The sequence below is a fragment of the Haliotis rufescens genome, unplaced genomic scaffold, assembly GCF_023055435.1.
Source record: "Haliotis rufescens isolate VD_foot unplaced genomic scaffold, xgHalRufe1.0.p SCAF_16, whole genome shotgun sequence".
Classification (NCBI taxonomy): domain Eukaryota; kingdom Metazoa; phylum Mollusca; class Gastropoda; order Lepetellida; family Haliotidae; genus Haliotis; species Haliotis rufescens.
Window position 1 is genome coordinate 10,338,565 of NW_025963846.1, and position 21,279 is coordinate 10,359,843.

At 42.8% G+C, this 21,279-nt stretch overlaps 1 protein-coding gene across 5 annotated transcripts; it reads right to left on the reverse strand.

Annotated features, from left to right (window-relative positions):
- Nucleotides 1-1,006: 1,006 nt before the first annotated feature.
- On the reverse strand, nucleotides 1,007-21,066 carry LOC124134650. Of its 5 annotated transcripts, XM_046499607.2 has the most exons (8): nucleotides 15,882-15,989; nucleotides 15,142-15,263; nucleotides 10,535-10,654; nucleotides 5,520-5,597; nucleotides 4,924-4,983; nucleotides 4,180-4,318; nucleotides 3,496-3,595; nucleotides 1,007-3,091 (listed from the first exon to the last, which is right to left on the reverse strand). In XM_046499607.2, exons 5-8 carry the CDS (start codon nucleotides 4,970-4,972, stop codon nucleotides 1,745-1,747), a joined length of 1,635 nt encoding a protein of 544 aa, XP_046355563.2. In that variant the 5' UTR covers nucleotides 4,973-4,983; nucleotides 5,520-5,597; nucleotides 10,535-10,654; nucleotides 15,142-15,263; nucleotides 15,882-15,989; the 3' UTR covers nucleotides 1,007-1,744. The 5 variants fall into 5 exon arrangements, with proteins under 5 accessions (XP_046355563.2, XP_046355550.2, XP_046355570.2 ...); XM_046499594.2 differs by lacking the exon at nucleotides 10,535-10,654; XM_046499614.2 differs by lacking the exons at nucleotides 10,535-10,654; nucleotides 15,142-15,263; nucleotides 15,882-15,989 and adding an exon at nucleotides 20,999-21,066.
- Nucleotides 21,067-21,279: the final 213 nt, after the last annotated feature.

Genomic DNA, 21,279 nt, shown 5'->3' on the forward strand with positions numbered 1-21,279 from the left:
TTTATGTACACAGATATCCGTGTACAGGTACTCATGTAGAGGTACACAGACATGCTCGATTAACTGATTGCACAAGGAGACAATGAAAAAGAATTATGATCTTTTGTGAAAAATAATTTATTGTGACAAAGAAGAACAATAGGAATAGCTCTGTAAGATGGATGAATGAACGGATCCAGGGCAGAAAAGGTCTTCAGCAACTCATGCTTGCCGTAAAAGGCGGCTATGCTTGTCGTAAGAGGCGACTAACGGGATCGGGTGGTCAGACTCGCTGACTTAGTTTGATGCATGTCATCGATCCGAACTGCGTGGATCGATGCTAATGATATCAATCACTGGATTGTCTCGTCCAGATTCGATTATTTACAGACCGCCGTCATATAACTGGACTATTGCTGAGTGCGGCGTTAAACAACAAACAAACAAACAAATGGATGAATGAACAACAATGGTAGATAATCAGGAAGAGCGATGGTTGCAATACCAGTGATCTATTTTGGGCACATCCCTCTTGGCTGGCCTACGAGGTAAGAGTTAGGCAACTTTAAATTCTAATAAAAGAGTGTACTGAAATATAGTGAGTATTTCTTTAAGCAGTTATAAATTAATTATCTCAAACAAAACAACAAAACGCACGTAAACATACGATTATTGGGACAAGTGGGAAAAGTAAACCTCAAATCTACGCCACTTTTGAAATCAGTCTGGTTCCGTGACCTTTGATTAGCTTGCAGATCCATAAGTAGGCACATTTGCCGACAACAGCACTATGCCTACAAACGTCAGTGCTAAACGAAAAACGTCAACGCCAGAGAAGGGGGGAACGGGTGGCCCAGTCGTCTAAGGCGCCGCGATTCGCTGTGTCCCTTGGGCACGCCAGAAACCTATGATTGTGGGTTCGAATCCCGGTTCGCCCCGATTTTATTTCTAGGTTTGACAGCACCATACCCGTGCTCGTGGGTTTCACCGAAGGGGTAAATGTCTGAGACCTGCATCACTTCGGGCTTTCCTCCAACATTAAGCTGACACGCCGTGATATAACTGGAATACTGTTAAAAGCGGCGTTAAACCAAACTCACTCACTCACTCAACGCCAGAGAATAACCAGTCTGGAATCAGATTCCATTGGGCGAAACTGCGATGAAAATTCTCTATAAATGGATCACTAACGATTGCGGATAACACCAGGTGTACGCTAAAAGGGTCAAGATGTCGAGGCATTATTAAATGTGAAACGAGCAATGGGATTGTGGCTGAATATAATCGTTTAACTCATGAACCAAATGTCACTTCAACTATCGTCGGCGTTCAGTGGGTAGTGTCACCTTAGGGTTTCATGACAGATTCCATATTTGTTTTGACCTTATATGGTTATCATATACTCAGATTTCAGATCTCCCGAGGACTAAAAGGTCAAAGGTAAACATGTAGGTCAAGGGGTAAATTTAACGCTATTGTCTTGCATTTATTTACAAATATATTAGGATTGGCATATATGGTGGCATTGACATCATTTTTGAATAGTGATATCTAAATATGTATGCGTATAATACAAAGCTACTTGACTCGGGGATTCAACTTTAGTTATTGTAAAGCTGGGCACAACTTATGGCGTAGCCTGTGGCTCGTGTTACGAAGAGACGGGGCCTGATGACCACGGTAAAAGTTAATTGTAACTCGCTGATTTTGAGGTGTTAGAAGATTACTAAAATCATCCCAGTATCAGGAGCCTGGAGTATTTCAATCAAAACTCAATGTTGTTTGGAGTTGATAATAATCTTGGTCGATACTCCTTTTTCGTTTTGTGGGATACAGATTTAAATCGAAGCCTGTCGTATAAGCTTTCCTCACTGTCACGAGACGTGTCGTCATTTCCGGAATCAAGTAACCTGACAACGGTTACGCCGTAGCTGTCCCTCTGCCCCTGCACTGCACCGTGTCCTGTTTGGCTACAGGGACGACGAACAACGTCCCCAGCGGATGCATCTCCTTCCACAATACGAAATGTCGTTCCTCTTGAAACTGTTTGTTCCGTTTCAGACTCCAGCACAAAATAGTCATTTCTGGGTAGATGGCGAGATGCTGTCGAGACGTTATCCCGGTCATCGGACTGGCTGTCACTTTGAGAAGCAAAGCTCCGGGAAGACGAAGAACAATTTGTAAATGTAGGCTCCAGCACAAAGTAATCATTTCTTGGACTCCTCAAACTAACATCAGCTTCTATAGGACGGGAGTGGGAGCTGAATCTCAGAGCATGTCCACTTGAAATATTATACACAGCTTCTGAAGAAACGACACTGATTGTATCAGGGGTTTCATTTGAACGAAAGCAGCCCTGGCGTTCTGGAAAGGACCTGACCCTTCTTCCATTGTCCACGCCCCCGTGGCCACGCCCTCGCGGTATGCTGACGCACCTGTCCCCGTGTAGAGAGGACCTGAGGGAGCACGTCCGGATAGGGACGGGAGGCTTGGGACGTCGGTCGTTGCGGAGTTCGCAGACATCTTCCAGGACAAAGTACTCGTGCCCAACTGCTGGTACGAAACCTGTAGGTTGAGAAGCTGAATCTTTGTTGGAAGAAGCCTGACTGTTCGTTGGTGAAAGTCTACTGCGTTGTATGCCTTCTATGTCGACTGCGAAGAGTTTCTTTAGAATCTGTCGCTGACTGAGACGTCGGACCAAGCTGTTATTGTTACCGTCCGGATTGTCCAGACCATCTGATGCTGACAAGTTCTGAGGACTTCTGTCCAAACGGTCATACCCACAGGACGGTTGATCAGCATCAACTTTCTTCAATGTTTTCTTTTCAGTATCCAAATCCCCATTTTCCCTGTTCAGTCTCTCTAGTTCCTGGAAACTCAAATGATCATAGATGAAGGGCGCAGCTTTAGATTCTTCCCTGGACGTGTCCGAATTTTGTCTTGATCTTGACCATTCCTTGCCATCAAGTGTTTCGTATATGACTTCCTTCGCCGGGCCTGGGGTTGGGTAGGGTTTCACGTCCTGAACTTCAGCATATATGTTGTCAGCGGTGTCGTTCGGCGACATGGAATACGTCGACGTCTTACAAAAGCAGAAACAGCAAGACGAACCCTGTGATAAATAATTGTTTTGTTAAGTTATCTTACAGTACTGAACCATATTTCTTTATCAATCATTGCACAAATCAGGCATGTTTCCTCTTTGGGAACATGCTCTGTTTTACGTGAAAGAAAACCCCTTCAAGATTATGATAAAAATATTTAGCATTGGTTATAGAATCCGCCCTGACATGGGTGTATATATAATAGTCACAGGTCTACACAATGTATATACACAGTAAACATTTTTAATACAGCCACAAGGAATATTGACATTTTGCCTAAGCCACGCATTTACTCTGAAGCATTAGTAGTGTTCATGAATACTATGTTTGATTCTCTGAGTGTTAATGAAGAGCACATTTGTATCGATTAACTTGAGTGGAGATAACATTTTGTAGTTACACCACAACTCACTTTAGGTTCGATCTCAGAGTAGATGTCGGCGTCGACCAATGGCTTCTCTGTGTTACCAGCGGGGTTGTCTCCCTTGGTAGGGGAATCTTTACCCTTCCTCCTAGCAAGGGATTCGCAAATAAAATTAATAATAGTATTCACAACCTGTGTATATTTGATATTAGTAAATAGTAATCTTTTCTGAAACAAATCTTTCAATGGGCTAGGAAATACATGTTAGGTATTGAGAGATATACTTAAATAGAGATTATGGAAAAAAGAACTAAACTAAAAAACTAAAATATATCTCACTTTAATTATCTACACCATCCTTAAAGTCATGATGATGATCTTTGGGAGTCCATATCAATATCAGGAATATTAGACTATAAGTATCAGTGTTCTTAATATGGTCATAATGTTATTCATATGTCATGTTCATACCAAAAAAAATTTAATGTAAAAACGATTATTTGATATTATAAATAGTGTTTTTACGTTATAATATCGTTTTATAATAATAAAGATAAAAATAATAATAACAATGATAGGCGCCCAGAACAAAGTTACTAAAACGAGGATCGGGCGGAAACAATATGTGCCTGGCTTATTGTGTGTCGTCGTTGACGTGGCCTGCGTCGGTGGTCATACTACCAACCACTGAATTGATAGATTTGAGGTTCCATACTATTCCGTATTACTTACTGCATTCTGGATCGTTTTTGTTTGAGTATGGCGGCCACAAGCACTGCTATTAAGATGCAAGAAGTGATGATGCAGCCCACAGTGATAGCTGTCGTCATGGTAACGCGGGGTACCGTCATTGACTGTCTTGGCTGCATGTCTGTGAATAAAGTGCAGTGGTATTGGTCAATCATAATATCTGTAGCCTACACCATAATAATTAAGGGGGGACATAGGGTAGACTAGGGTTTAACGCGTTCTCTCGTCTCACCGAAGGACTGGGTTTGATTCTTCCCATGGTACAATGTGTGAAGCCCCATCCTATGTCCTCCTTCATGATATTGCTAAAAGTGGTTGATTGGTTGGTTGGTTGGTTTGTTGTTTAACGCCGCACTCAGCAATATTCCAGCTATATGACGGCGGTCTGTAAATAATCGAGTGTGGACCAGACAATCCAGAGATTAATATCATGAACATCGATCCACACAATAGGGATTGATGACATGCATCAACCAAGTCAGCGAGCCTGACCATCCGATCCCGTTAGTCGCCTCTTACGTTAAATGTGGCTTTAACACAACTCAATCACTTACTCGCCATTCATAATTTATGAATAATTTATAATAATGAACACGCAGTCTGACTGTCTGTTCGATGTTTCTAACGACTGTGGAGTGTCGCGTTATTTTAATACATCGGTGTTTCACAGGGTGAAGTCAAATGGCGCAGTAGAAATATACTTAACCTACTGCTCACTGTACTTACCATAGTTTGGTGGGTTAAATGGAAGAAGCGGGATAATTGGTGTTGTCATGTCTTTCTTGCCTGAAACAGCGGGCATTAGGGGTATCTCATTAATAAGATTTCATATATTGCCACGTACTAGAACTCATACCGTAACAAAGGACAAGGCAAGATAAGCAGGTGATAATAGACCACTGACAGAATGATTATAACATATTTACTATGTCAAGTTTTTGCATTAAGTTAAATATAAAAAAGCCGTGTAGAATTCATAAAGTAAATAGTTCTGAAAACTCGAATAGACTTTATTATCCGATTAGTGGGTATAATATATATATATATCTGTGTGTGTGTGTGTGTGTGTGTGTGTGTGTGTGTGTGTTAGTGTGTGTGTGTGTGTGAGTGTGTGTGTGTGATCTATGGTGATACCTTTCTTCCAAATATAACCCGAATACAATATCCGCAATTATGTTACATACACTCTTATGAATACCCTGTCATATATATGAGAAACTGGCAAATGTACATGTAGATCAACAAATCTTTCAACGTTTTGACCGAAAAATGATGTTGCGCTATTGCGCAGGTGGCATACCTGATGGTATATGACCGCTTACCTTCAACGTGGGTCCGGTCAGGCGATGATCGGTGACTATTCCTCGTTCGAGGACCTCTGATTATCCTGCCGTCGGCACCTACAGACAACCAGGTAAACATCTTATTAATGATAAGTGAAAACAGCCTCCGTCATCTTCAACAATAAAAGATGATGATTATGCAAAAGTTTCGAGACAAAAGAGAACTGTACGCGCCGACAAAAATAACCGAATTCCTGTCTCGAGGATTTCATTCGGTGAGCTCACAAAGACCAAAGGTTCATGATCATGATGTCACACCTCAGACACGGGGCTGCCTCGTCGTCAAGTCAGCTCATTTATTGCGGTCCTCAGTCAATGAGGTTAGACTGTTGAGCTTATTTCCTTATTGGGCCTCCACTGACGCCTGTTGAATACCAGGACGTGAGATACAGCGGACGCAGGGAGCTTATCGCGGGGAAGTTTCTATGCGGAGGATGCTCGTTAAGAGAGGGTGAAGCCTGGCAGCTAGTTACAAGGACAGAATCACGCAATGGAAAGAATTGTGAAATGTAACCCGAGCGAAAGCGTCACTGTGAACTGCCACCTCTGCACGCACGGTCAGCAGACTCAGCACACGGGGGATTTTCAGTGAGAATAGAAATAAACAGGCTGTCATGGCACATATTGCCTTGTTGATTTTATGTTATGTTTACATAATGTGAAGAATGTTTAATGCGAACGATGACGCGGATGTAAAATTGGGCTGCTGCGTATGTTATGAGTATTAATATGTAGGTCACATCCATGCTTCCCCCCACATGTCATGAGTCGTATCAGGAATGAATAATTTGTCAGTCTTTTGACAAAATTTGAGTGTGTAACGAGTACTTTCAAAAACACAAATGACATTTCTTATTCTTGCTGTCCAACGAGATATTGCTGGATAAACTGCGACGAAAACTCACTCACTCACTCACTCACTCACTCACTCACTCACTCACTCACTCATGACGAGGATACTTTCCTTTATTTTTTCCAAAACCTTATGAGGGCTTATCGAAATAAATGTAAAGTTAAACAAACCTAAGAAATGTTTTTGGGAAATGTGTAAATGAAGGTCTGCACTTTGGTTTTTCATCACCGACAAAAACCTCCCCAAAAACATCAAATCGTATTCCATATTTGGGGCTGCGAAACAGTGGAGAGCAATTTAAAGATGTTTCACTGTATATTTATATCACGAGTCTATTGTCCGATGAGACGCGTGGTGTAGGTTTATGAGTAATAACATCATGTGGAGATCCATGTCATTTCCGTGAGTTAAATACAATCTACCAGAGTCAAACATGAACGACGGACGGGTTTTACTAGAGAGCCATTCAATATTAATGTCAGTCTGTAATGCGATTTCTTTCTTTAACGGTAAATAAAGCGAAAAAGCCCTTTCTATAATCCTAAAGAGATCTGCTAAAGGGTCCATTGTAAGATTCCAACTATATTAAAAACATGTGTTTAAGAATCGCATGAATTATATGAATAATAAAAATCATATATGTGTCAATTATGAAAATTTAAACTTAATGGATACAAATTAATTACTTCAGTTTTATCTAAATACTTCTCGGCATGATCATCTACATCCTCCTCGAGATCATAATCATTATCTTTGAAAGTCAATATCAATATCATTAACAGTAAAATTATAAGTAGTAGTTGTGGAAGTTTAGTTATATATTATACATATTTTATTATACCAACTGTTAATATCAGTATTTGATATCATAAATAGTTTGTTTGAATAATAATATCATAATCGTTGTATTAATAAACCCTCCGGAATATTGGTAAAAGCGGCGTAAAACCATACCCACTCACTCACTTCCCTCATGGCGCCCAGACAGCGGAATGATCCTGCGCCCTATTCGCTTGACGGTGATGCATATGATATGACATTAATGCCGAAATGTACTGTTAGCTCACACCGAGAAGTGAGCAGGGACGCTAACGGTGCAGCACATTGAACCCAACACTTACACGCTATGCTGTACAGCCTTGTACTCAAACAATAAAGAAAAAATCCTCGACGCCATCACATCTGTCAGTTCAACACCGACAGGCAAATATTTGGGTAGTTGAAACCCCATGTTACTGAAAATGTATGTGATGTGACAGATGACTGCGAAATTGTACGATGCGCTTTTTCGAATATGGTTCAGAAACAGAAGCTATTGTCCCAGCGTTGGATACTGCGATATAACTTTTTCAATGAACATAATCCCCACTTATCGGATTCATACCGCCTCAGCCTTCACTTCTCGCATTAAGGCATCCACAAATAGCTAATTGTTCAGTCATCACTGAGTTAAGTCTTCTTGTGGACGCCAGATGGGTGAATGAGTGACTAAGTGAGTGTTGTTTTTTACGCCGCTTTCAGCAATATTCCAGCTATATTCCCGCATTATCACGGCGGGGGACATCAGATACGGGCCACCGATTTGGATTTCAGTACACGAAGTACAGAAACAAGTTGTTATAGCGACACACAGTCTTGTCCACGGTTAAAAAAGTAAGTGTGTGAGTTGGATTTTACGCCGCTTTAGCAATATTCCATCAATATCACAGCGGTGGACACCGTAAATGGGTTACCACATGGTACATTATGTGGGGAATCAAACCCGGGTCTCGGCGTGACGAGACAATGCTTTAACCACTAGGCTACCCAACCTTGTCTTGGAACGAGTAGCACCGTTTGTTGCTTAGAACAGAAATAGACGCGATAAAGCAATCACGATCCGATACTACTTTCAAGTTCCATACATGGGGGGCACGGGTGGCCCAGTCGTCTAAGGCGCCGCGATTCGCTGTGCAGAGTTGCGTCCCTTGGACACACCAGAAACCTATGATTGTGGGTTCCAATCCCGGTTCGCCCCTATTATGTTTCTAGGTTTGTCAGCACCGTGCTCGTGGGTTTCACCGAAGTGGTAAACATCTGAGACCTACATCACTTCATGCTTTCTTCCTACATTAAGCTGACACGCCGCGATATAACTGGAATACTGTTAAAAGCGGCGTTAAACCCAACTCACTCACTCACTCACTCAAGTTCCATACATGGACGCACTGCCTTGTCTATAAACTGTTCCAAATATGCTTAGATTCCAAATGTGTCGCCGTTTTTCTGTAGGCAAAAATATCTGTAAATCATTTAGTAATATATGATGAATTGGGCAGTAAATTAATTGAGCGAACGTAAAATGTCAACGCCAATGTCAGAGAATAACCAGTCTATATTCCTAATACATGATATTAACGCTACGGAAACACACACGGTTGATAATCTGTATGTATCTGTCAGTACAAGTAACAGTCCCTCAGCACGGTGGTTCATAAGGAAAGAAGCAACTGAAACAGTGTCCATGAAAAGGAAGGGCACTGACAACCTACAAGTCAAGACGCTTGAAATAGATTTAGTTTGCCAGAGTTGATTCAGTACATTCAGGTATAGGGCAGGCGCACAAAAGTATATCCTTATCGCTGATAACATAATATTATATCGATACACGTTCCGGTTCCAAATTTGGAGTGAGTGAGTGAGTATTCATTTTCGCCGCTTTGGGCAATATTCCAGTAATATCACGACAGGGAACACCAGAAATGGGCTTCACACATTTTAACCATGTGGGAAATCGAACCATGGCCTTCGGCGTGACGAGCGAATGCATTAACCACTAGGCTACCCCACCGTCCCTCCAAATTTGGATGATAGCAACAAATACCAACACGAGTGGAAAATAGAGTGTCATCTTGTGCACTTGATATGATGTGAACTGATCGACAGTCAGTAAGTCAAACCGTACCAATTAATTTTCTGTCCCATTTGACAAAAATGTGATTGACAATATTCAGGACAAACATGGCAAATCTGCGGGCCTGACCTTCGAAATGTCACGCTTGCACCCAAAATACGAAGTTATTCTCGGTGCCTTAGGTTTGTTACCTCCTAATTTGTTGACTGGCATTAGGGGAGGACCCTGGTTGATGACAATGGGTAATGATGCAGTGTTGGGAGTCTTCACATTCTCCTAAGAGTTCTGGGTGGGTTCGAAAAGGCAGCGCTTCCTGGGAGAAGACCCATTCGCTGTCTGGGCTGCGTGTAGAGGGGGCAAGGGCCCTAAGCTGATGATGAGCCTAACCAGCCTGACTGTGCCAGGGTCTCCCAAAACCCTCTTTGCTGCATTTTATATTTTAATCTGTACATAATAATAATAATTTCACATACCATCTTGATCTTACACATTAACTTGATCGCACACATCAATCACATCCTTCACCTCAACCTCATTTTACATGACAACTTCAGCTTATAGCTAATCACCAAACTCATTCCACATTAAGTCTTATCTTACACCTCGGTCTGTCTCTGCACACCAACCTTCTCCGACCCATTAGCTTCACTTTATAGAGAAGCCTCCACCTAACGTCACCCTAATACCACCCTACGCCCAACCATACACCTCATTCTAACCCCTCAACCTCATTCTACATCTCAAATTTAATTCACCCCACGCCTCAGCCTCATGCCTCTACACCAGCCTCTACTAACCTCACAGTACAACGCACCATCTCGCAAACCTCGATCTACACCTTAACCTCTGCCCATGTTCACTGCCCGTCTCAACCTGTAAAGATTGACACACTCAGTTTCTACTTAAACCTCACTTACACCTCGACCTCATTCTACAACTGTGTTCTTGCATTCAAACATGCCTCACTTCGGTTCAAGCGTATCAGACCCCAGACAAGAGAGAGTACGGCCATATATGAAAACCATGACAACAAACAGCTTCAGCGCGCTTTGCCTACTGACATTGTTTTCAATGCCTAATCTCATTTATCATTTATCAATACCTCTATTAGATAACAAATGGACATAATTTAATCATAGTATTACTCAAAATAAACCATCTATCCGTCACATAACATTTCGTTCCAAAACCATCTAAATCATTATATACAATTTCAGGACAAAGTGTCAATAGCATTATGAGTCATACCTGTGAATGATGGGCACAAGGACACGCGACTTGGAAAGAGACCAGTGTTATACTAATTCTGTCCACTTGTTGCCGTGCATGGCGCTGATCTGTCCCCACACTCATCATACCGACGATGTCCTAACCAAACAAACAGGATATCTCAGTGTCATAACTGAACTGTTCGACCGCTTTGGGTAAACGTCTGTCAAGGGACACAGGGCGAGGTTGGACTCGACATACGGGCGCTCTCCTCGGAACGGCTTGGATAAGTGCAGCAGATGTGTCCTTTTCGATGCTTATCACTCGAGAATAGAATTCCGGTCACGTGATTAAATGTGCACTTGCATTGTGTACCAAGTCACGAAGCTTCAAGGATGATGTCATAATCATTATAAATAAATAAACTTAACAATGAATCTTAGATGAGTCACTTTACTTTTATCTGTAATAACATATTTCAACAGATAAGCAAGGATAAGATACACACGCACACACACACACACACACACACACACACACACACACACACACACACACACACACACACACACACACACACACACACACACACACACATTTTTAAAAATCATTTACGTAATAGTTCTAAGTTTTTCATCATTTACATAATCCATTACACTTGTAACCTCAGTCTTCTTCCTCATGCTATCAAGTCAGAGTATTACATTTCTAAGTAGCATGACCTATTAAGAGATAAGTGGGTGTATTTCCAAATAGTGTATGCATCATTTAGACAAAGGAGGAAGAAAGTTCATAAAAGTGATAGTTCTTGTACATTGAAAGTGAAAACATTTTGATCTGATAGTTGCATAGTTACGTAGACGGAAACACAGTAATTCTAATTAAGTACATAATGGTTGCAGAACAGTTTAACTACACTACCGCCTTGAAGTTCATTTTTGAGCAGAGGTGAAGTTCTAGGCGATATTTCCCTTACACGCGCTGAGAACTCCGTGTGAGGCGTGTTCAGTATCATCAATATTATTATGGGATTTTTTTTATAATAAATGGTCCTAGAAGAGGATTGAAAACAAATAGTGCTTCAGACTGAAAAAAACACCATAACGGATACTTTGACGAAGGATGCTTTTAGCGTTTTGCAGCGGTTTCTGAACAAATATCCAATCTCCATACAAAAATCCCGGCGCGCACACGCACACACACACATGTACACGAACGCACGAACGAACGCACGCACGCACGCACGCACGCACGCACACACACACACACACCACACCACCCGAATATCGACTAGTTGATCCATTACGACAAGCATGCCTTGCTGAAGACTAATGCTAACCCGGATCTTCAGGGGAGTCTTCCTGAGGTAACAAACAGGACATACTCAAGTACCCTAGATGTCTGCCTTCTGTGTCCTACAGGATGTACACCACAGGCACACAGTTGACTTGTTTGTTGTGTCTCCTCCGGTTTTTTTCAATTAAATCTAATCCTGCAAATAAAACACCAGCCCGCTCTTCTGAATAAACAACCGCCCCTCATGATCAGGTCAGCAAATCCATGTAGAGCTGCAGGGGACAAATACTTTGTACAGGAATTACTACCTCGATCTGACCCGTGAAGATCCGTGTCAAAAGCGACCTTGAAGAAGCAATGATTGTCGTGGCGTGGATCGTTGTTCACAGCCAAGACTGGACTACTCACAGTCCACCGTCATGTAGCTGGATTGTCTGGTCAAGACTGGACTATTCACAGTCCACCGTCATGTAGCTGGATTGTCTGGTCAAGACTGGACTATTCACAGTCCACCGTCATGTAGCTGGATTGTCTGGTCAAGACTGGACTATTCACAGTCCGCCGTCATGTAGCTGGATTGTCTGATCAAGACTGGACTATTCACAGTCCGTTTCATGTAGCTGGATTGTCTGGTCAAGACTGGACTATTCACAGTCCGCCGTCATGTAGCTGGATTGTCTGGTCAAGACTGGACTATTCACAGTCCGCCGTCATGTAGCTGGATTGTCTGGTCAAGACTGGACTATTCACAGTCCGTTTCAGAAGCTGGATTGTCTGGTCAAGACTGGACTATTCACAGTCCGCCGTCATGTAGCTGGATTGTCTGGTCAAGACTGGACTATTCACAGTCCGCCGTCATGTAGCTGGATTGTCTGGTCAAGACTGGACTATTCACAGTCCGCCGTCATGTCGCTGGATTGTCTGGTCAAGACTGGACTATTCACAGTCCGCCGTCATGTAGCTGGATTGTCTGGTCAAGACTGGACTATTCACAGTCCGCCGTCATGTAGCTGGATTGTCTGGTCAAGACTGGACTATTCACAGTCCGCCGTCATGTAGCTGGATTGTCCGGTCAAGACTGGACTATTCACAGTCCGCCGTCATGTAGCTGGATTGTCTGGTCAAGACTGGACAACTCACAGTCCGCCGTCATGTAGCTGGATTGTCTGGTCAAGACTGGACTATTCACAGTCCGCCGTCATGTAGCTGGATTGTCTGGTCAAGACTGGACTATTCACAGTCCGCCGTCATGTAGCTGGATTGTCTGGTCAAGACTGGACTACTCACAGTCCGCCGTCATGTAGCTGGATTGTCTGGTCAAGACTGGACTATTCACAGTCCGCCGTCATGTAGCTGGATTGTCTGGTCAAGACTGGACTATTCACAGTCCGCCGTCATGTAGCTGGATTGTCTGGTCAAGACTGGACTATTCACAGTCCACCGTCATGTAGCTGGATTGTCTGGTCAAGACTGGACTACTCACAGTCCGCCGTCATGTAGCTGGATTGTCTGGTCAAGACTGGACTATTCACAGTCCGCCGTCATGTAGCTGGATTGTCTGGTCAAGACTGGACTATTCACAGTCCGCCGTCATGTAGCTGGATTGTCCGGTCAAGACTGGACTATTCACAGTCCGCCGTCATGTAGCTGGATTGTCCGGTCAAGACTGGACTATTCACAGTCCGCCGTCATGTAGCTGGATTGTCTGGTCAAGACTGGACTATTCACAGTCCGCCGTCATGTAGCTGGATTGTCTGGTCAAGACTGGACTATTCACAGTCCACCGTCATGTAGCTGGATTGTCTGGTCAAGACTGGACTATTCACAGTCCGCCGTCATGTAGCTGGATTGTCTGGTCAAGACTGGACTATTCACAGTCCGCCGTCATGTAGCTGGATTGTCTGGTCAAGACTGGACTATTCACAGTCCGCCGTCATGTAGCTGGATTTTCTGGTCAAGACTGGACTATTCACAGTCCGCCGTCATGTAGCTGGATTGTCTGGTCAAGACTGGACTATTCACAGTCCGCCGTCATGTAGCTGGATTGTCTGGTCAAGACTGGACTATTCACAGTCCACCGTCATGTAGCTGGATTGTCTGGTCAAGACTGGACTATTCACAGTCCGCCGTCATGTAGCTGGATTGTCTGGTCAAGACTGGACTATTCACAGTCCGTTTCATGAAGCTGGATTGTCTGGTCAAGACTGGACTATTCACAGTCCGCCGTCATGTAGCTGGATTGTCTGGTCAAGACTGGACTATTCACAGTCCGTTTCATGTAGCTGGATTGTCTGGTCAAGACTGGACTATTCACAGTCCGCCGTCATGTCGCTGGATTGTCTGGTCAAGACTGGACTATTCACAGTCCGCCGTCATGTAGCTGGATTGTCTGGTCAAGACTGGAGTATTCACAGTCCGCCGTCATGTAGCTGGATTGTCCGGTCAAGACTGGACTATTCACAGTCCACCGTCATGTAGCTGGATTGCCTGGTCAAGACTGGACTATTCACAGTCCGTTTCATGTAGCTGGATTGTCTGGTCAAGACTGGACTATTCACAGTCCGCCGTCATGTAGCTGGATTGTCTGGTCAAGACTGGACTATTCACAGTCCGTTTCATGTAGCTGGATTGTCTGGTCAAGACTGGACTATTCACAGTCCACCGTCATGTAGCTGGATTGTCTGGTCAAGACTGGACTATTCACAGTCCGTTTCATGAAGCTGGATTGTCTGGTCAAGACTGGACTACTCACAGTCCGCCGTCATGTAGCTGGATTGTCTGGTCAAGACTGGACTATTCACAGTCCGTTTCATGAAGCTGGATTGTCTGGTCAAGACTGGACTATTCACAGTCCGCCGTCATGTAGCTGGATTGTCCGGTCAAGACTGGACTATTCACAGTCCGTTTCATGAAGCTGGATTGTCTGGTCAAGACTGGAGTATTCACAGTCCGCCGTCATGTAGCTTGAATAATCTGGCGTTAAACAACACACAATATTACTGTGCTCGATGGCAGGGGTATGCTGATCTTAGTAGTTTTCTTTGTTTGTTGTTTAACGCAACACGCAGCGATATTCCAGCTATATGACGGCGTCTTTACATATTTGGGTCTGGACCCGACAATCCAGTTACTGACATCATGAGCATCGATCAACGCCATTGGGATACGCATCAACTAACTCAGGGAGCATGACCACCCGATTCAGTTAGTCGCCTCTCATTATATTCAAGCAAAAAAAGGTTCCTTAGGACCTAGCCTAAACCGGAATCCTCAAAGAGATACACAACCAATGTTACAACCTATGCTATCGTAAACTTCGTAACTGACAGTACGAACTGAGGTCGACTCACCCGCGAACAGACAAGGTCTCCGTGTTGACATGGTGGTCAGTGGGTGATGACAGCCCATGCACTGCAAGACATGTGACCACAGTGCAGACCTCGAGCCTCTGGTCCTCAGTATACTTAGACAACTAGAGGGGACAGGAAGAACAATCGGAAGTAACGGATGTTGACTTTGACTATAGCCAAACTCCCTGTGTTATTCTCTATTAGGGATTGGCGATTGTAACATCAGGAAGGAATGGACCGCCTACGTGGTCTAGTGGATAGAGCGTCTGCCCGGAGAGTGCTAGGTCGGTGGTTTGGTACCCGGCCATCCAACCAACATACGTTGAAAGATTGAAAGACTTGTTGTCACCATACTTGCGATAAGGGGATGATTAAACAAGGACTGGTCGGCTTGGAGTCAGTAAACTGCGTCTGAGCGGGGCATCCATTTTAAAAAGCGCCACACGTGCATGCACATCGATATAAGTGCAATAATATTGAAAGCATTATTAATAATGTTTAATCCCATTTCACCTCACTAGGTCACTAAGGGATAGAGGGCAAATTATTCCGATAACTAATTTTGAAAACAATTTCGGTACCACACAGGATACCCCACTGCCATACTGTCAGATTTTTTCAAGTACGTACTGCTGATGACTGGAATAATTCTAATATAAATCGTTCTTACATATACAAATATTTAGGTATACAAAAACCATAACTGATACTACACTAAGTAAAGACGTAAAACAGCTTACCTCTAGCATATCCTCTTAAGGAATAAAAAAATGTTTATGCGACTGTTGATTTATATACCGTTCAACAAGACCATAAACAACTTATGAAACACTTCACGACAGTCGAGATCTGATCAGAAACAATGGGCTTCGAATACATCCCATAATAACAACAAAAGCGCCAAGTGGCTGTGAACGTGATAACATCGACAACAAAGAGACGACAAGTAGTCGCAACGAGACCCACTCAACCCGTGTTCCTGTTCCAGCTTATCTCACCCTCAGAACTCTTATCCCGTCCCCCAGGCGGGCTCTGGTCGAGGGGTGCTCGTGGTGGGAATGTGTCCTTGCTGATAGAGGAGACCACAGACAGAGATGGCGTCGTGTGGCAGTTGCTGTGGAAGGAGGAACCACACAACGCCTCAACTTGTCCAGATGTCGCTGACGGTTGTATAATGGCCAGGGAAGTCTGAGGCCACTTACAATAATGCAATTAGAGTTATATTTAGTTATTTGGAGTGGGCTGTCAGTCGTTCCAAGCTACTCGATGTGGCGTTTTATATTCTGATAAACTTATCTATTATATTGGCGTGGTTGATAAGAATATTTTATTATCTGAAAATGCTTGTTTGGTAATCTACATTTCGTGTGTTACATATCGTGTCAAGTGTTTAGTAAGGATACGGTATGTAGGGCTGTGCATTACCCTTTCTCACAGTCCCTGAATCATATTACTGTCACTTGCACGGCGCTTTCTGACATGCAGTATCGTTAGATCTGAAGCAAGTCTAGATTTTCCACAGATTCAGGTTGAAACTCTCATCTCACTGGGACTCCTTTTCAATTTAAATGCCGTTAATTTCTATCAACATCATAATTCCAGCGTCTGAGCGTCAGTCTGAGTATGACATGAACGCCTTCGAACATATGACGTAATCATTATATATTCACATCGTTGTACGTATATGTGAATGTGTCACCTTCAGGTTGCCTTCTTTTCATGTGTCAGAGAAAAGGATCTGAATACACAAGGTGAACCTAAAGGTAAAACAAAGGGAATGCGGCCGAAGATACATAATATGTTATACCTACTGACCGAATAGATGATACGAGTGGTGACTGTATAGATGATACGAGTGGTGACTGTATAGATGATACGAGTGGTGACTGTATAGATGATACGAGTGGTGACTGTATAGATGATACGAGTGGTGACTGTATAGATGATACGAGTGGTGACTGTATAGATGATACGAGTGGTGACTGTATAGATGATACGAGTGGTGACTGTATAGATGATACGAGTGGTGACTGTATAGATGATACGAGTGGTGACTGTATAGATGATACGAGTGGTGACTGTATAGATGATACGAGTGGTGACTGTATAGATGATACGAGTGGTGACTGTATAGATGATACGAGTGGTGACTGTATAGATGATATGTCTGGTGACTGTATAGATGATATGAGTGGTGACTGTATAGATGATACGAGTGGTGACTGTATAGATGATATAAGTGGTGACTGTATAGATGATATAAGTGGTGACTGTATAGATGATATGTGTGGTGACTGTATAGATGATACGAGTGGTGACTGTATAGATGATATAAGTGGTGACTGTATAGATGATACGAGTGGTGACTGTATAGATGATACGAGTGCTGACTGTATAGATGATACGAGTGGTGACTGTATAGATGATACGAGTGGTGACTGTATAGATGATACGAGTGGTGACTGTATAGATGATACGAGTGGTGACTGTATAGATGATACGAGTGGTGACTGTATAGATGATACGAGTGGTGACTGTATAGATGATATGTCTGGTGACTGTATAGATGATATGAGTGGTGACTGTATAGATGATACGAGTGCTGACTGTATAGATGATACGAGTGGTGACTGTATAGATGATATGTCTGGTGACTGTATAGATGATATGATTGGTGACTGTATAGATGATATGTCTGGTGACTGTATAGATGATACGAGTGCTGACTGTATAGATGATACGAGTGGTGACTGTATAGATGATATGTCTGGTGACTGTATAGATGATATGAGTGGTGACTGTATAGATGATATGTCTGGTGACTGTATAGATGATATGAGTGGTGACTGTATAGATGATATGTGTGGTGACTGTATAGATGATATGTGTGGTGACTGTATAGATGATATGTGTGGTGACTGTATAGATGATATGAGTGGTGCCTGTATAGATGATATGAGTGGTGCCTGTATAGATGATATGTCTGGTGACTGTATAGATGATATGTCTGGTGACTGTATAGATGATACGAGTGGGGGACTGTATAGATGATATGTGTGGTGACTGTATAGATGATATGTGTGGTGACTGTATAGATGATATGTGTGGTGACTGTATAGATGCTATGAGTGGTGACTGTATAGATGATATGAGTGGTGACTGTATAGATGATATAAGTGGTGACTGTATAGATGATACGAGTGGTGACTGTATAGATGATATGAGTGGTGACTGTATAGATGATATGAGTGGTGACTGTATAGATGATACGAGTGGTGACTGTATAGATGATACGAGTGGGGGACTGTATAGATGATATGTGTGGTGACTGTATAGATGCTATGAGTGGTGACTGTATAGATGATACGAGTGGTGAGTGTATAGATGATATGAGTGGTGACTGTATAGATGATATGTGTGGTGACTGTATAGATGATATGAGTGGTGAGTGTATAGATGATATGAGTGGTGACTGTATAGATGATATGAGTGGTGACTGTATAGATGATATGTGTGGTGACTGTATAGATGATATGAGTGGTGACTGTATAGATGATATGAGTGGTGACTGTATAGATGATACGAGTGCTGACTGTATAGATGATATGTCTGGTGACTGTATAGATGATATGAGGGGTGACTGTATAGATGATATGAGTGGTGACTGTATAGATGATATGTCTGGTGACTGTATAGATACTATGAGTGGTGACTGTATAGATGATATGAGTGGTGACTGTATAGATGATATGTCTGGTGACTGTATAGATGATATGTCTGGTGACTGTATAGATGATATGAGTGGTGACTGTATAGATGCTATGAGTGGTGACTGTATAGATGATATGTCTGGTGACTGTATAGATGCTATGAGTGGTGACTGTATAGATGATATGTCTGGTGACTGTATAGATGCTATGAGTGGTGACTGTATAGATGATATGTCTGGTGACTGTATAGATGATATGAGTGGTGACTGTATAGATGATATGTCTGGTGACTGTATAGATGATATAAGTGGTGACTGTATAGATGATATGTCTGGTGACTGTATAGATGATATGAGTGGTGACTGTATAGATGATATGTCTGGTGACTGTATAGATGATATGAGTGGTGACTTTACGGATGATACGAGTGGTGACTGTACAGATGGTACGAATGGTGACTGTAAAGATGATACAAGTGGTTACTGTACAGATGATATGAGTGGTGACTGTGTAGATGATATGACTGGTGACTGTATAGATGATACAAGTGGTGACTGTATTGATGATACGGATGGGAACACCGGGTGCAGTATGTCGATCTTTCGCCGTGGGTGCTGACAGTATAGATGGTTTAGCTAGTCTAGATATCGGTAGTCGAGTTGGTAACGCGGCAAATCCGTGCTTGACTCCCCGCATGCGTACAATGTGTGCAATTCATGTCTTGAAGTCTATTTCAGTTACATCACGACGTGGCAGCTTGATGTGAGTGCTAAGAATGGTACGAACAACTAAGGATCACATATAAGCCATTCTTGAACCCAAGCTCTCAGGGTCATGGAGAACTTAAGGGTCCGACGACACGGCCATCCGTGCAGGAACATCCTTTAAAATAATTTAATGTATGGAAACAGATGCAGTGGGACCTCATATCTGATATCTATGGGCAAATGTGTACCATGATGCTGAGACATTTGTATGCCTTATTTCAGAGACCGTGTCCATGTTAAAAGAAGCCATCGATCGATACAAGTCTCGTTGTAGGATTAACCAACGCTTGAAATAAGGATTGATGAGTAGTGAGTGAGTGAGTGAGTTTGATTTTACGCCGCTTTTAGCAATATTCCAGCAATATCACGGCGAAATGGGCTTCACACATTGTACCCATGTCGGGAATCGAACCCGGGTCTTCGGCGTGACGAGCGAACGCTTTAACCACTAGGCTACCCGACCGCCCGATTGATGAGTACCTTTAATTAGAAAACCAAATTAGGCAATAACAACACACCACCGCATTGATACTTGAACAAGATAACACAGCACCACAAACAGAAGAGAGAGAGATATTGGGTCAATTTCCCGTCAGGCCTTACCACTTCCGCTAACACATCCGGTTAAACTCAGTGACATGAACACTTACATAAACCAAAACTGCTTGTATTATATCTGAGTCTATCACCAAATATGATTCATAGCCATTGTTATAACGTGTGTATGGTGCTGACTGACCTAGATTAATATTGAGGTCGAGTCGGGGATTGACAGTGGCTTGCTCGAATCAGGAGAGAAACTAATTATTTAAGAGAGCAAGAGTTTTATTGACGCTTTGAGTGGATGTTTCATCTTAGATATTACCTTCGGTTTAAAGATTCACATATTCTCAAACACTACATTTTCTGTATATTCAAGTAATTTGTACTTTTACGAATGTTTCTTGGGCATTCTGTTAAAATCGTAGCTGCTCAAATCGGCAATCCTGTGGTCCAGGTTCCCACTTAAGCTTTACCTACTACTACTACTACTGGGGCGGTCGGGTAGCCTAGTGGTTAAAGCGTTCACTCATCACGCCGAAGACCCGGGTTCAATTCCCGACATGGGTACAATGTGTGAAGCCCATTTCTGGTGTCCCCCGCCGTGATATTGCTGGAATATTGCTAAAAGCGGCGTAAAATCTCACTCACTCACTCACTCACTACTACTACTACTACTACTACTACTACTACTACTACTACTGCTGCTGCTGCTGCTGCTGCTGCTGCTGCTGCTGCTGTTGTCTCATTAAGGGGTAGTTTTGATTTAATAGTTATAAGTTATGCACTGTAGCACGTGGAAGACTATTCAAACGTAATGCAGAAGATGTGAAAGCCTACCTCGCTATCTGCATCATGTCGATTTGCAACCACGTCAGTAACAACAACACACGTGTACTATGCTTTAACCTATATTGGCTAGGTTTCTCGGCAGGATACGGGCAAACGGATAAACGATATCCGTTGGGGTCATGTGCGGATGGAGATGCAAATATCAAAGGTCAAGTAGGGACTACTTTCAGTGTTTACAAACAAACATGGCATCGCCCTTGTCATTCCGCGATCGTGTCAGAATTAACTATTGGGAATCTGGAGAAACTACTGGGATAATTGCTTTCATT

Excerpts from the sequence above, each read along its gene's own strand:
- LOC124134650 (XM_046499594.2), bottom strand. The coding sequence starts at position 15,199 with ATGGGCTGTCATCACCCACTGACCACCATGTCAACACGGAGACCTTGT. Across the intron at positions 5,598-15,141 it reads GAGACCTTGTCTGTTCGCGG|GTGCCGACGGCAGGATAATC; the intron begins GTGAGTCGACCT and ends GGTTGTCTGTAG. Across the intron at positions 4,984-5,519 it reads TGACCGGACCCACGTTGAAG|GCAAGAAAGACATGACAACA; the intron begins GTAAGCGGTCAT and ends CCGCTGTTTCAG.